The sequence below is a fragment of the Malus domestica genome, chromosome 15, assembly GCF_042453785.1.
Source record: "Malus domestica chromosome 15, GDT2T_hap1".
Taxonomy (NCBI): Eukaryota; Viridiplantae; Streptophyta; class Magnoliopsida; order Rosales; family Rosaceae; genus Malus; species Malus domestica.
In genome coordinates, this window is record NC_091675.1 from 20963835 (window position 1) to 20977324 (window position 13490).

At 36.9% G+C, this 13490-nt stretch overlaps 1 protein-coding gene across 1 annotated transcript; it reads left to right on the plus strand.

The window, feature by feature from the left end:
- Positions 1-10942: 10942 nt before the first annotated feature.
- LOC103415946 (epoxide hydrolase 2-like) lies at positions 10943-12891 on the plus strand. The gene is made up of 4 exons (XM_008354226.4): positions 10943-11305; positions 11545-11727; positions 11897-12132; positions 12486-12891. Exons 1-4 carry the CDS (start codon positions 11015-11017, stop codon positions 12736-12738), a joined length of 963 nt encoding a protein of 320 aa, XP_008352448.1. The 5' UTR covers positions 10943-11014; the 3' UTR covers positions 12739-12891.
- Positions 12892-13490: the final 599 nt, after the last annotated feature.

A 13490-nucleotide genomic window follows, 5' to 3' on the forward strand; every position in this document is an offset into this window, starting at 1 on the left:
GGAAACAAAACTAAATCAAATATCAAACGTAAAAAACAAAAAAAAAAAAAACAAAAAAAAAAAAAAAAAAAAAACACAAACAGAAACAAAGTTAGTAACTAAAAACAAAAGACACGAAAATAAACAAGAAGAAATAACAAGGGATTAGCAAAACGGCACCAAAAACTTGATGCGAAAATTAACTTAACACACAAATTTAACCATTTTTTTGACAATTGTAGTATAAGTAGGAATCGTTATGGACCGGGGATTAGCAGGGCTTGCTAATAACCTCTAAACTGACTTAAAAACATAAAACTAAACTTAAAAACACTTAACAAGACTCACAAGACTCAAAGCAAACTTAAAATACTCAAAACAGCTTAAAACAACCAAATAAACTTAAACTAGACACTAGGAATGACTTTGGACGAAAATTGACTTTTACTTGAATCAAAACATTTAAAAACACAAATTAAAACAGATTCTAACTAATTAGACACACTAAAGTTAAGGGGGAGTGAGTTTTGGACGAAGTTGAAACAAACAAACAAGTATGAAAAACTAGACAGATTGTAAAACAAATTTGAGAAATAAGATGATGGATGGGATAGCTAGAGGCTTTTTTCTCCACACATGACATGTATGCAAATAACTCGATTTCCAGTTACTACTTCATTGAATTATGAATGACACTGCTCCAAATTAACCGTGACATCACTAGTTAACTCTCAGATTTTCCTTGTTTTATTGGATTGGATGACATCATTCGACAACCCAAGACATTCTTCTAAAGTTCCTTACATGACATCATAATAGAGATACAATCAAAGATCATTACGTTTAATGAAAATCATAAGCATTGACAAAGCACTTGCAACTATGACATCATGTCACTCATGCTAGGAATTGAACTTAACGCGATCGTTTATAAGTGACAGTCGCATCGTTTATAAGCGACCTTCACTACATGTGAATATAAGTTTGTAATGATTATGTGAAACTTCCTTATATTCTAGCAACGGATTTATGCATGCCAATTAAGTGTCGACCCTTAATTAACAAATACAAATAAGTTATCAATCAAATACTTAAGCCAATTGCATTCACGATTCAAGAGTTCATAACTGGAATTTATCAAATTATATTGCACACATAATCATGGCTTTGAAATCACCCCTAGCCAAGAAGGGTTTAGCCACTCATATTTACAACAAAATGAAAGGAAATGAATTTAGAAGAAACAAAAGAAAGAAAACACCTAAACGCTCTAACAATCCAAGTTGGACATCAAGCACGTCAAAGCACTTTCCTTCCCTTCCTTTGCTACGGCACAGAGTGTTGGTGAGTGTTTGAAGGTTTGTTTGTATGGAGGAATAGATGTGAAGTTGAATGGATGTGTTTGGATGAAGGTTGTGTTGAAATGGGAGTGAATGATCTAACTAAGTATGAACTAAATTTATGTTACACACACTTTCTTTTATAGAGGAAGTGCATGGCAATGGAGGGGAACATGGAGTGGTGTAGCAATTGAGTGCAATGATGCATGAAATATGAAATGATGGAGGGAACAAGGAATTGTGTAGCAATTGAGTGCAATGATTCAATGTAATGATGCATAAAATCTGAAATGATGGAGGGAACAAGGAATGGTGTAGCAATTGAGTGCAATGATTCAATGTAATGATGCATGAATCTGAAATGATGGAGGGAACAAGGAATGGTGTAGCAATTGAGTGCAATGATTCAATGTAATGATGCATGAAATTTGAAATGATGGATGGAACAAGGAATGGTGTAGCAATTGAGTGCAATGAGTGGTGTTTGAAATGATTCAAAGGTGAAAGTGAAGTGATGATGCAAAGCATGGGGGTAAAATGGAGTGGTGTTGCAGCTAGGGAACATGAATGATTGTGCACATGGTAGAGAAAGGAAATGGAGGTGGAATGATGCAACAAATGAGTCAATGGAGGGAACATGGATGATGATGCACGGCATAGGAATCCAAAGGGAGTGCAATGGTGGTGCACGACAATGATGGAAAGGTGAATGGTGGAGTGACACCTCTTTGTGGCTGAGCTCTTTGTCCTTTTTACATTAATTCTTCTTTCTCTTTAACATATTCCTAGCCTCTTTAGTCTTCAATTTCGTCCATCCACCTTGCTCCATGCATGTGCTATTCATTCCAAGCCCAAAACTGCTCCAAAATGCACCAAAATGCATCGTATTGCTTCATAAGGTCTATAGACCTACAAACACACGAAAATAGCTTAAAATACATAATTAACTAAGAAATAACAACATAAATGCATGAGAACAAGCTAACTCAGTCGCATAAATATGCACCTATCATTGGCCTAAGTGGAAAGATGCAATCCAAGCAGAATTAAATTCCTTGGAAAGGCGAAGTGTTTTTGGACCAGTAGTCCAAACCCCGCTTGGTGTAAATCCCGAGGGTTACAAATGGGTATTCACAAGGAAACGCAATGAGAAAAACAAGATTGCAAGATATAAAGCACGACTCGTTGCACAAGGTTTTTCACAAAGACTTGGAATTGATTATGATGAGACATACTCTTCTGTAATGGACGCAGTTATGTTCCGTTACTTAATAAGTTTAGTGGTTTCAGAAAAGCTTGACATGCGACTTATGGATATCATCACTGCGTATCTATATGGAGAATTAGATACTGACATATATATGAAAGTCCCAGAAGGACTCAAGTCGCCTGAAACAGTTAACAAACCACGAGGTATGCTCTCGACCAAATTAAGGTGATCATTGTATGGGCTAAAACAATATGGGTGAATGTGGTATAATCATCTCAGTGAGTATTTGATCAAAGAAAGGTATATCAACAATGTCATTTGCCCTTGTGTGTTCATTAAGAAATCCAACTCTGGATTTGCTATAGTGGCAGTATATGTCGATGATATGAACCTAGTTGGAACTCTTGAAGAGTTACATAAAACAACTGAATATCTGAAAAGCGAATTTGAAATGGAAGACCTTGGAAAAACGAAATTTTGTCTCGACCTGCAGATCGAGCATTATGCTAGTGGAATTTTGGTCCACCAATCAACTTACATTGAAAAAATCTTGAAGCGATTTGGAATGAACAAGGCTTATCCACTCAGCACGCCAATGATCGTTCGTTCTCTGGACATTAAGAAAGATCCATTCCGTCCAAAAGAAGATGATGAAATGGTTCTTGGTCTAGAAGTACCATATCTGAGTGCAATAGGTGCTTTTTTGTATTTAGCACAATGTACTAGACCAGATATAGCTTTTTCAGTCAACTTGTTAGCCAGGTATAACTCTGCTCCAACAATCCTTCATTGGAAGGGTGTCAAAGATGTTTTGCGATACCTTCGTGGGACAACAGATATGGGTCTCTTCTACTCAAAGAACTCCACAAATGACCAGGTCCTTGTCGGATATGCAGATGCTGGTTTCCTCTCTAATCCGCATAAAGCCGCTCACAAACTGGATATGTGTTCAAGAATGGAGATACAACAATCTCATGGTGCTCAACAAAGCAAACATTAGTTGCTACATCTTCAAATCATTTAGAAATACTTGCTTTACATGAAGCAAGTCGTGAATGTTCTTAGTTAAGATCAATGATCCATCATATTTAGAATTCATGTGGTCTAACTTCGAAGACAGACAATCCAACTGTCATTTATGAAGATAATGCAGCCTGTGTTGCCCAAATGAAGGAAGGATTCATCAAGGGCGATAAGACTAAACACATATCTCCAAAGTTTTTCAATGCACATGAGCTTCAGAAGGCTAAAGTTATTGAAGTCAGACAAATCCGTTCTAATGAAAATATGGCAGACTTGTTCACCAAGTCTCTACCAAAATGCACGTTTCAGAAGTTATTGCAAAGTATCGGATTACGTCGACTTACCAAACAGCTAAATTTGGAGAATACGGAATTAGGGGGAGATACATCTCAGGGGGAGCATTCTTGATACATGCTTGTTGTACTTTTTTTCCTTCGATTAGGATTTTTTCCACTGGATTTTTCCTATCAAGGTTTTAACGAGGCAACATAAGCATACTTAACACTATATCAACAATCCAGGTAAAGTTGTACTCTTTTTCCTTCGCTATGGTTTTTTCCCACTGGGTTTTTCCAAGCAAGGTTTTAATGAGGCAACTGATGTTGATATGTGGGCATCCAAGGGGGAGTGTTGAAACCATTGGCAGTTGAAAACATTAGCTGATGAAACCATTGGCTATCTGATGAATGCCCATATAATTTATTTGTCAATACCCACATAAATATGATGAAGACTTTGGAAACAAAATTTTGTATTTTCAAAGTCATAAGTTATAAGTTTCAAACTTGAAGAATTTGTACGTATGGATTCGCTTTATAAATAGAGTACTCAACTTTTGTTAATTTAGAATACAGAAGAACAGAAAGAAAGAAATCTCTTTCTCCATCTTTTATTCGTCATTCACTTGAGCTATAGTTTTAGTGTGATATTTTACATCTGCTTCGCACTTATCAAAAAGGTTATCCCTCTAACTTTTACATTTTTATAACAATTTTAAAATTCTCTAGTTTTTGAAAAGGTAATTCTAATCCGAATGCGAGGAAGCAAGCACATTGGTGCCTTTTGCAGAATTTTCAAGGTAAGGGTACAAGGTGTCATTAACCATTAAAAACAGAGCAATCATACAAATGATAAAGTATAAAATGCTGAAATAATAAGAGTACAAAGATAACTCTCTCTATTATCTCATCTTCTCTTCCTCTCTTTTCTCTCTTTCCTTTCCTTCCTCTCTCTCCCGTGAGTCTCTCACATTCATCTCCAATTCTTCCTTTTTTTATCACCCATTTTGAACACTTGTAATGCTCTATTTATAGAGCAAACAAAACACTATTAAACTTGTGAAATGTTTACTATGTGCATGTGGGGTTACTATGTGCATGTGGGCATACATACACTATTTACAACACTCCCCCTTGGATGCCCATATAAGTCTTCAATTGACTCGTTAAGATCTTGATCTGTTTTGGATGCTCCCCCTGATCAGTATCTCCCATTGATTTCAAATAATTTAGGCTGATCGTTGATCATTCTGCTTCAATCTCTTAGTAAGAAGAGTTGCCGAAAGAGGTGCTTTACATGTTGTTAACTTTCCACAGACTTGTTCTTGAACTGGGCTGGAGGGCCTTCTGCTAGACTTGCTTCAAAAGTCTGAATTTACTCATTTTATCTGGAGCTAAATTTAATTCAAGGGTGGTGGACACTTGATCTTGAATCAAACTTGTGATTTCTTCAAGGACCTTCGAGGCTTGATCTTGAATGAAGTTATATCTTGAAGAGCTTCGCGTGGCAAGTGATCTTCGGCTTTGTTGGGGATGAATCAACACGTGTTTGTTGCGCTTGTCTCCACATACTTCAATGTATCATTTTGACTTACCTTACTTGCTCCCCTTGCTTAAGTAGTATTTTCCCTGTTTTTCCCTCATGCATGTGTGGCATCTTCTCCTGCAGTATTTGCCTTCTGACGTATGAGTGGAATGCAACCCTTGCATTTGGATGGTTCATCACTTCTTGGTGACTAGAGACCCAGCTCCAACAATAGTTGAAGATGACTACTCGAGAGCTAGGTAAGCAATTAGGAAAGGTTCCAGGCAGTTGGTTCCTTACTGGGAGTTTGAGTGTAGGTTCCGACATATTGCTTTCTTTATCCTTGTTTTTGCAGGTAAGAACAAGGACAAAGGAAATGACAGGGAGATTGCATGATATGAGATACTCTTGCTCTCGTCCTTGAAGATATGAGATAATCTTGCTCTGGTGTGACTTGTTTGAAGAGGTATTCTCGGAAAGGAAGAAAACTGAGTATTTCGAGATGCTTTGTTGAAAATGCATTCTCGAAGATGAGGGAGAGTTGGACATTCTTGCAAGTCTACCTTGTTATGGAGAACAGAGGTCGACATATATAGAGATTTCCTAATAGCCAGTGGTGGTGCTGTGCTTTTACTCTTGTCAGCAACTGTGGTGTAAATAGAACAGTAAGATTTACGCGTTTTCAACTTTGTCAGAGATCTTTGACAAAGTTGCACACGATATTCGAAAAAGCTAAGATTGCGTCTGAAAAATGCCAACGAACTTTATTTAGGAAAATCTGGCTTTTGAAAGTCAGAGAACGGTGCCTCTTCGATTTTTGAGTGAGTGGCTCTGTTGCTTCTTCTTTTATAGAGACATCAATTGTGTTTAAAAGTATGCTCAGAAAGTTGCTGCATGTAGAAATTTTCCCCTTCTTACACTTCTGAAATTTTATTTGACCTCTTTTTTCCTTCATCATTTCTGAAAATGACTTGTCCATCTAACATTTGCTTAGATTTGAGTTTTAGGAGTGATACAGACGAGCAGCGTCAGGACAATATATGGCGCCCGTCCTTCTTATCTTCTAATGGTCCTCTTACTGTTGAGGACTCTGTGATGAAGAATAACATAACTGCTACTGTGGTAGCTAGGAATCTTCTCACTCCAAAGGATAACAGGATCCTTTCAAAACGGTCTGATGAGTCGACCGTTCAAGACTCCTTGGCTCTCAGTGTTCAGTGTGCTAGCTCTGTTTCCAATATGGGCCAACGCCTACTTGCTCAAACTTGTCAAGTTGAATCATGGATGGCTGAGGTGGCAAGTCTTAAACAAGAGATCAGAGAGCTCAAGCACGAGAATAAAGTGTTACATGTGCTTGCAAATAATTACTCGACGAGCATGAAAAGAAAGCTCGACCAACTGCAGGAATCTGAAAGTCGGATTCAAAGTGATCACCAGAGGTTCATTGCTAGATTTCGAAAGCAACTGATGCCTTCCCTTCTAGTGTTTTACCAAGTACTGGGGTGCCACATAATCAATCTTCAGTGCCTTCCCCTTCTGGGGTACTTCCGAGTACTGAGGCTTCACATGAGCAACCTTTTTGAAGGCTCTGTCCTGTTTGTTTGTTTTAACTCATGTGTATGTACATATCTGTAATTTCTTGGAGATATTAATATATAAGCTTTATTTCATTCAATGTATTGTGCCAAATACAATAAAGCATATACTTCACTAAGATGTGGTACTTCTGGACCAAATATTAATTTATCTTTACCCTCACGAAGATAAATGATTATTCTTAGTGTCTACATCATTTGAGTATTCAACTCATAATCTTCAATCCATATGGTTTTTTTAATATCATAAACATCATAGATAAGATTCGTGTTGGCAGATTGTTCGATCTGCAGTTCAAGACAATATTTCCTTCAACACTTTATAATTTTTCTAGACTCTTTAGGAGTCCCAATTTAATATCATCAACTCTTCAAGAGTTCTAATTTAATATCATCAACCTTTTACAAGAGATTTTAGTATGTTGCAACAATATCATAATGATAGTACTCACTAAGGCAATTTATACCATCCATTGGTATTGAATACATATTTTATGCTTTACCCTTAGGGGGCTTACTTCAAGCAATTTGAATCCTTTAGGGATTTTCTACACTTCATGACACATTTTCCTTTGGAATTTATACAGAGCAATTTGTTCCCATGTATACTTGAGGGATTTACTAATGAAGATATGATGTGGGCGACTCACAACCCTTCGTATATAATTCTCCATTTATATGAACTCGTTTACAAGAGTATAATTTCAGGTTTCAATTAGTAACCTTGTGCATATCATGTGAGTGTATTACACTGTATTACAAATGCCCATATGTAACCTCCTTAGTTCAACATCTTTTGGCTATTTGTATTGTATTCAAATATATAGGTCCATTTTTCCACGTTCTTACAAAATTGTAATGGAATTGCCTTTCTCTATTTTTGCCAATAATTTTCCTTTTGTCGACGAACAAAAGAACGTGATTCAATATTAACACAGCTCATTGATGAATTTAGTAGCTACTTGTAAAAACCAAAATTACTATTGGTTATCATCAATCAGTGATCCCATATTCTTATGTGCATGTGCATGCATAAAAGTTTTTCATTTCTTTGGATATCCATTGCCTTTTCAAGGGCATGACACTATCTTTTCCAGGATAGTCATAATTTAGAGAATGTGGACCAAAACCTCATCTTGAGTGTTATAGAGCTTGGATTTTAATCTCCACTTCCGGGAGTTGAGTCATTGGAACCTATATGTCTATCATGCTTTATGCATGAGACATCAACATTCCCATGTCCGCGGATTGTCCGTTCTGGGACGTATATCCATGCAGCAACTGTCATGCTTCTGGCATGCAACAATTATGCTTTGGGAATGCAATAGTTTAGTAGTGCCATATTCTTCTTCTTTCGAATGAATGAACCTTTTAAGTCTAAGGGTCTGCCACGCTTCAGGCATGCAACAGATAAATCATTTACTGCCTCATTATTTTGTCAAACAGGGACATCAATTTTTGTAAGCACATTTGCAGCAAGTATATAAGATTTCATCACTTTCGTTGTATCATTCAATTATTCAAATTCATTTTCTCATTGATTGCTTCGTGAATCAAAATAAGACAAATTATCTTCGTTCTTCTAGAATGGACTTTTCTCATCATTCTTATGGAATGATGTTATTTTCTCCCTCTAATGGCGGAAAAAATGTCTTATCAAAATGATAGTCCGCAAATCACGCGGTAAACATATCTCAAGTCAAGGATTCCAAATATTGAATGATAGATGGTGTTCAATATCAATGCCTAATCTACGATGATGCCTCATTTCAGTACATTGTGGCAGTCTTTCAGGCACATAGACAACACAACCAAAAACTCGTAGATGTATAATGTTTGGCTAGTTCCCAAACACAAGTTGTACTGATAACTATCGATGGTTGGTAACTGGTCTTAACCAAATTTAATAGTGAATTATGTAAAATGGCATGTCCACATGTAGAAAACTTGCAATTTCATTTTCATGAGCAGAACGCGGGTAATCAATTTCATCTGCTTAATAAATGCTTCTGCTAAACCATTTTGAGTATGGACATAAGGAACTTCTGGTCCTTATTAAATAGTCTGTGGACTGAGACTTTTATTTCCTTTATTACAATTAAGTTGAGGCACTGCGGCACTTTAAACTTACGGTACTCATCTAGGAACTTCATGTCCTGATCTTTAGGATCAAGGGACTTCATACCTGATCCTTTTGCGTGATGGAACTTCAGGTCCAATCATTTTATATGATGAGGATCAAGAAACTGCAGGTTCTGATCTGATCAATGAACTTTAGGTCCTATATATACTCATTGTAACAAAAGATAAGGACAATAAATAAATTAAAGCAATAGGCGGTAATTCCAGCCATAATGAATAAATTGCATTTAAGTAAATAAAGCTTGTGACAAGGGCTTTAATTCAGCACCATCAAAGCTTAAAGCAATAGGCGGTAAAACCGTCCATGGTAAATAAATTTCTTTAAAGTAAATAAAGCTTGTGACAAGGGCTTTGATTCAGCACCATTCACATAAATATCAAAGCGTTAAAGCAAAGGGTAATAATTCTACCCACTGTAAATAAATTGCTTAAATAAATAGAACTTGTGACATGGGATTTAAATCAACATCATGCACATAAATATCAAAGCTTTAAAGCAAAGGGTAATAATTATGCCCACTGTAAATAAATTGCTTTAAATAAATAGAACTTGTGACATGAGCTTTAAACCAACACCATGCACATAAATATGCCAAAACAGAAAATACAATGATTAAGTCCTCATCTTTTGTTTTTTCTTTTTCTTGGTCTGCCACTTCTTTTGTTTGATTCCTTTTATTTTTATTTTTATTTCACAGTTCTGAAGTCATTTTGGTTACTCAGTAAATAATAGTAACAATAAGTTCCAATTGGTGTTCCTCCTCCGGTGAGTTTCGAAAAAGTCGAAACAGTTCTCATAAGTTTTGGAGTCAAGAGTGTCTGCAACTTATGAAAAGATCAAACCGTTATATTTAGCTCAAATTTTAGTATGATATGGATAAGAGGATACCGAACAACTTTCGTGAAGAAACAATTTCGATCTGAGCTACCGAAATGGAGTTTTGGTACTCATAAGGCGGCTGTCCAGTTTTCTGCGGAAATTGGAAACTGGTTTGGTATTTCAGATATCTGCGACGATCGCACCGTTAAAGTTTTCTGAAATTTTGATATGTTGTAGATATTGAGTGGACGAACAACTTTTAAGAAGAAAGTATTTCAATCCGAGGTCTGCAAGTTGGAGTTCCGAGGCTGTTTACATGGCTGTCAAATTCTCTACGAATTTTGAGTCTGTACTATTTTGCTTCTGCAAAGGATGATATACAGTCATATTACTTCATGAAAATCAGTAGTACAAAGATTTTAAGATGAAATGAAAAGATTTTCTTATCTGTGAGATTCCAGGCGACAGAGGTAAACAAGATTTGTGGCGTTGTGCTTTCCACTGACATGAGAACTTCTCGTGCTGATAACGTGTTGTAAAATCGACGGCGTGTGCAGTGGAATAAATAAACAAGACACAAAATTTACGAGGTTCCTCTACAGTCAATGTGACTGGAGTACGTCTTAGGGCAGCAGTGGTACTTTCATAATAATCTGAAATAATAAGAGTATAAAGACAACTCTCTCTATTATCTTATCTTCTCTTCCTCTCTTTTCTCTCTTTCCTTTCCTTCCTCTCTCTCCCGTGAGTCCCTCACATTCATCTCCAATTCTTCCTTTTTTTATCACCCCTTTTGAACACTTGTAATGCTCTATTTATAGAGCAAACAAAACACTATTAAACCTGTGAAATGTTTACTATGTGCATGTGGGCATACATACCCACTATTTACAACATAAAATAATTGTTGACTAAAGTTTTTGTAGTGCTAAACCAACCAGCTCAAATTTCTCATCTTTGACTATTACATTATTGCCCTCAAATCTACCAACTGCGCCAACCTTTTGTCGAATAAAAATTTAAATTATGTACAAATCAATCAACCATTTGTTGAATAAACCGTTGATTGAACAATCTCTCTCTCTCTCTCTCTCTCTAAAGCATGGATTTCATGATAAACGTGAATCACAAGAGGATCAAAACCAACGGAATATGGCTTCATGTAGCAGAAAAAGGGACAGGTCCTCTGGTTCTCTTGCTTCATGGCTTCCCTGAGCTCTGGTATTCCTGGCGCCACCAGATCGAATACTTGGCAGAAAGCGGCTACCATGTGGTGGCGCCGGATTTGAGAGGCTACGGTGACTCTGACGCTCCTCTCAACCCCAACTCCTACACCATCTTCCACATAGTTGGAGACCTCATTGGCCTACTTGATCATTTTGGTCAACAAAAGGTGAGAAGCTTTTTTCCTACTGGAAGTGATTCCTGCACAACCCTTTTCTCCCGTATATATTTCTGATATTTGACTTGAATGAATCAAATGAAAAATTAAGGAAAAAAAAAATTAAACATAGAGGGTAAAAGGAGAAAATAGTTGTGCAGAAACCATTTTTCTTCTCGGACCCCAATTAAATTATGTATGTGAGGGGTTTAAGGATTTTTTAATCTTATCTTATGCTGTGATTTGAGAAGGCATATGTGGTGGGACATGACTGGGGAGCAGTTGTTGGTTGGAATTTGAGCTTGTTTAGGCCTGATAGAGTGATAGGGCTGGTTAATCTCTCAGTTCCATACTTTCCAAGATCTCCAACAACCAAAACTACCGAATCCATTAGACAAATTTTTGGTGATGGAAGTCATGTCATTCAATTCCAGGTACTTCCTTTCTCTCCAGATATTCGTGTCAAACTTCGTAGCCTCGCGAGATGTTTATGTTGTTAGACTGTCATTGATTGAGTTCTTACCTGAAGATGTGGTCCAATTTCACTAACTAACAAATACATGTATGCATATGTCACTTAATTTTTGTTTCTTGGCTGAGAAGGAACCAGGAAGAGCAGAGAGAGCGTTTGCGAGGTATGACTATATGACAGTGATGAAGAAGTTCCTGCTGGTAACCAATAAAATGATAGCTCCTACAGACATGGAGTTTATCGATTACCTGGAGACACAATCGTCATTGCCGCCATGGCTAACTGAAGAGGATATCCGGGTCTTCGCCGAAAAATTTGAGGAGTCTGGATTCACCGGTCCTTTGAACTACTATCGCGCAATGGACCTGTAAGTGTACAAAAATTCCCCCTTTATTCCCAAATTAAAATTGTTCTTCAAAATATGCATTGGGTACACCCGTCATATGGTTGGAGACATATTTTATTCCAATAGGCAATTGGAACATAATCAAGTTGAGCCTAGAGAACTATAGAATTTTTTTTTATTCGACTTATCTAAACCACGGAAAGAAAGATTCAAAATTGGTTGCAGAGGGAGAACACACTGCTCTAGCCAACTTGCCTACGCCCAAATTTGCAAAGAAAGTCTTTTTCTTTAGTAAAATGGAGCCAGCTCAACTGCCTGCATTATGTTTTAGTCCTTCTGTTATGTTGGCTAATACTTGTGGTCATGATACACAGAACTTGGGAGCTTCTTGCGCCCTGGCAAGGATCGAAAATCATGGTACCCGTGAAGTTCATGGTCGGGGACAAGGATTTCGGGTTTAAATCAGGCGGAACAAGTGAATTTGTGCAAGGTGATGAGTTCAGGAGCCTTGTTCCGGACCTTGAGGTGGTTATTGTAGGCGGCCACCATTTCATTCAACAAGAGAACCCTCAAGAAGTCTCCAGCCAAATACTTTCCTTCCTCCGTCAACATCCTGCAGATGAGTGAAATTTTCGTATAAGTGTGTTTCTGCTTGAATGATAGTTTCTGCATTTTTTATAATTTTTTGTTTTTCTTAAGACATGTACAAGATCTGTTCATAACCTCATGTGATGAACTCTTGATTTCGGGAATTACACTTGGCATGCAAAACCAAAGCTACCAACTGGATTTCTTTTTTTGTAAGGCCCTACTTGTGTGCTACTACGTTATCTGATTAGTAAAACTTTTCACAAATTTAAACGGCATGGATAACATTGATGTGCAGAGCACAAGATTGACATTGACAATGATAATGATGGATAAGTGAAAAGTTTCGTAAACATAAAAAACTACTTGCGATAAAAACTCAACTAGTTAAGAAGCAAAAAATATTGTAATGTAAGCGGAATTCGCATTTCCAATACAATCACAAGGGCACAATGAAAGCACAAACAACCATATAACCAGGCATATACTAAAATACTTTTCTGTAAAAAAAAAGAACAAGATTCTTATATGTCAGTTTCTACGAGGATATTCAAACTTAAACGTAAGAAGATTGACGCACTATCTGACCAATTGAAACATTTGATACGTTACTTCTTCTGCTCTGTTTCAAACTTCTCATCTTTCACTGTTTGACATCCAAAATTACCAAGTCACCACTTCCCAATCATTTTACTACAAATTATACGGATCCAACTTTGGAACTACATAGCATTTGATGCTACGACTTTTTGTTGAATTATATCTGTAGGTTTCTAAAAAAGTGTAGGAGG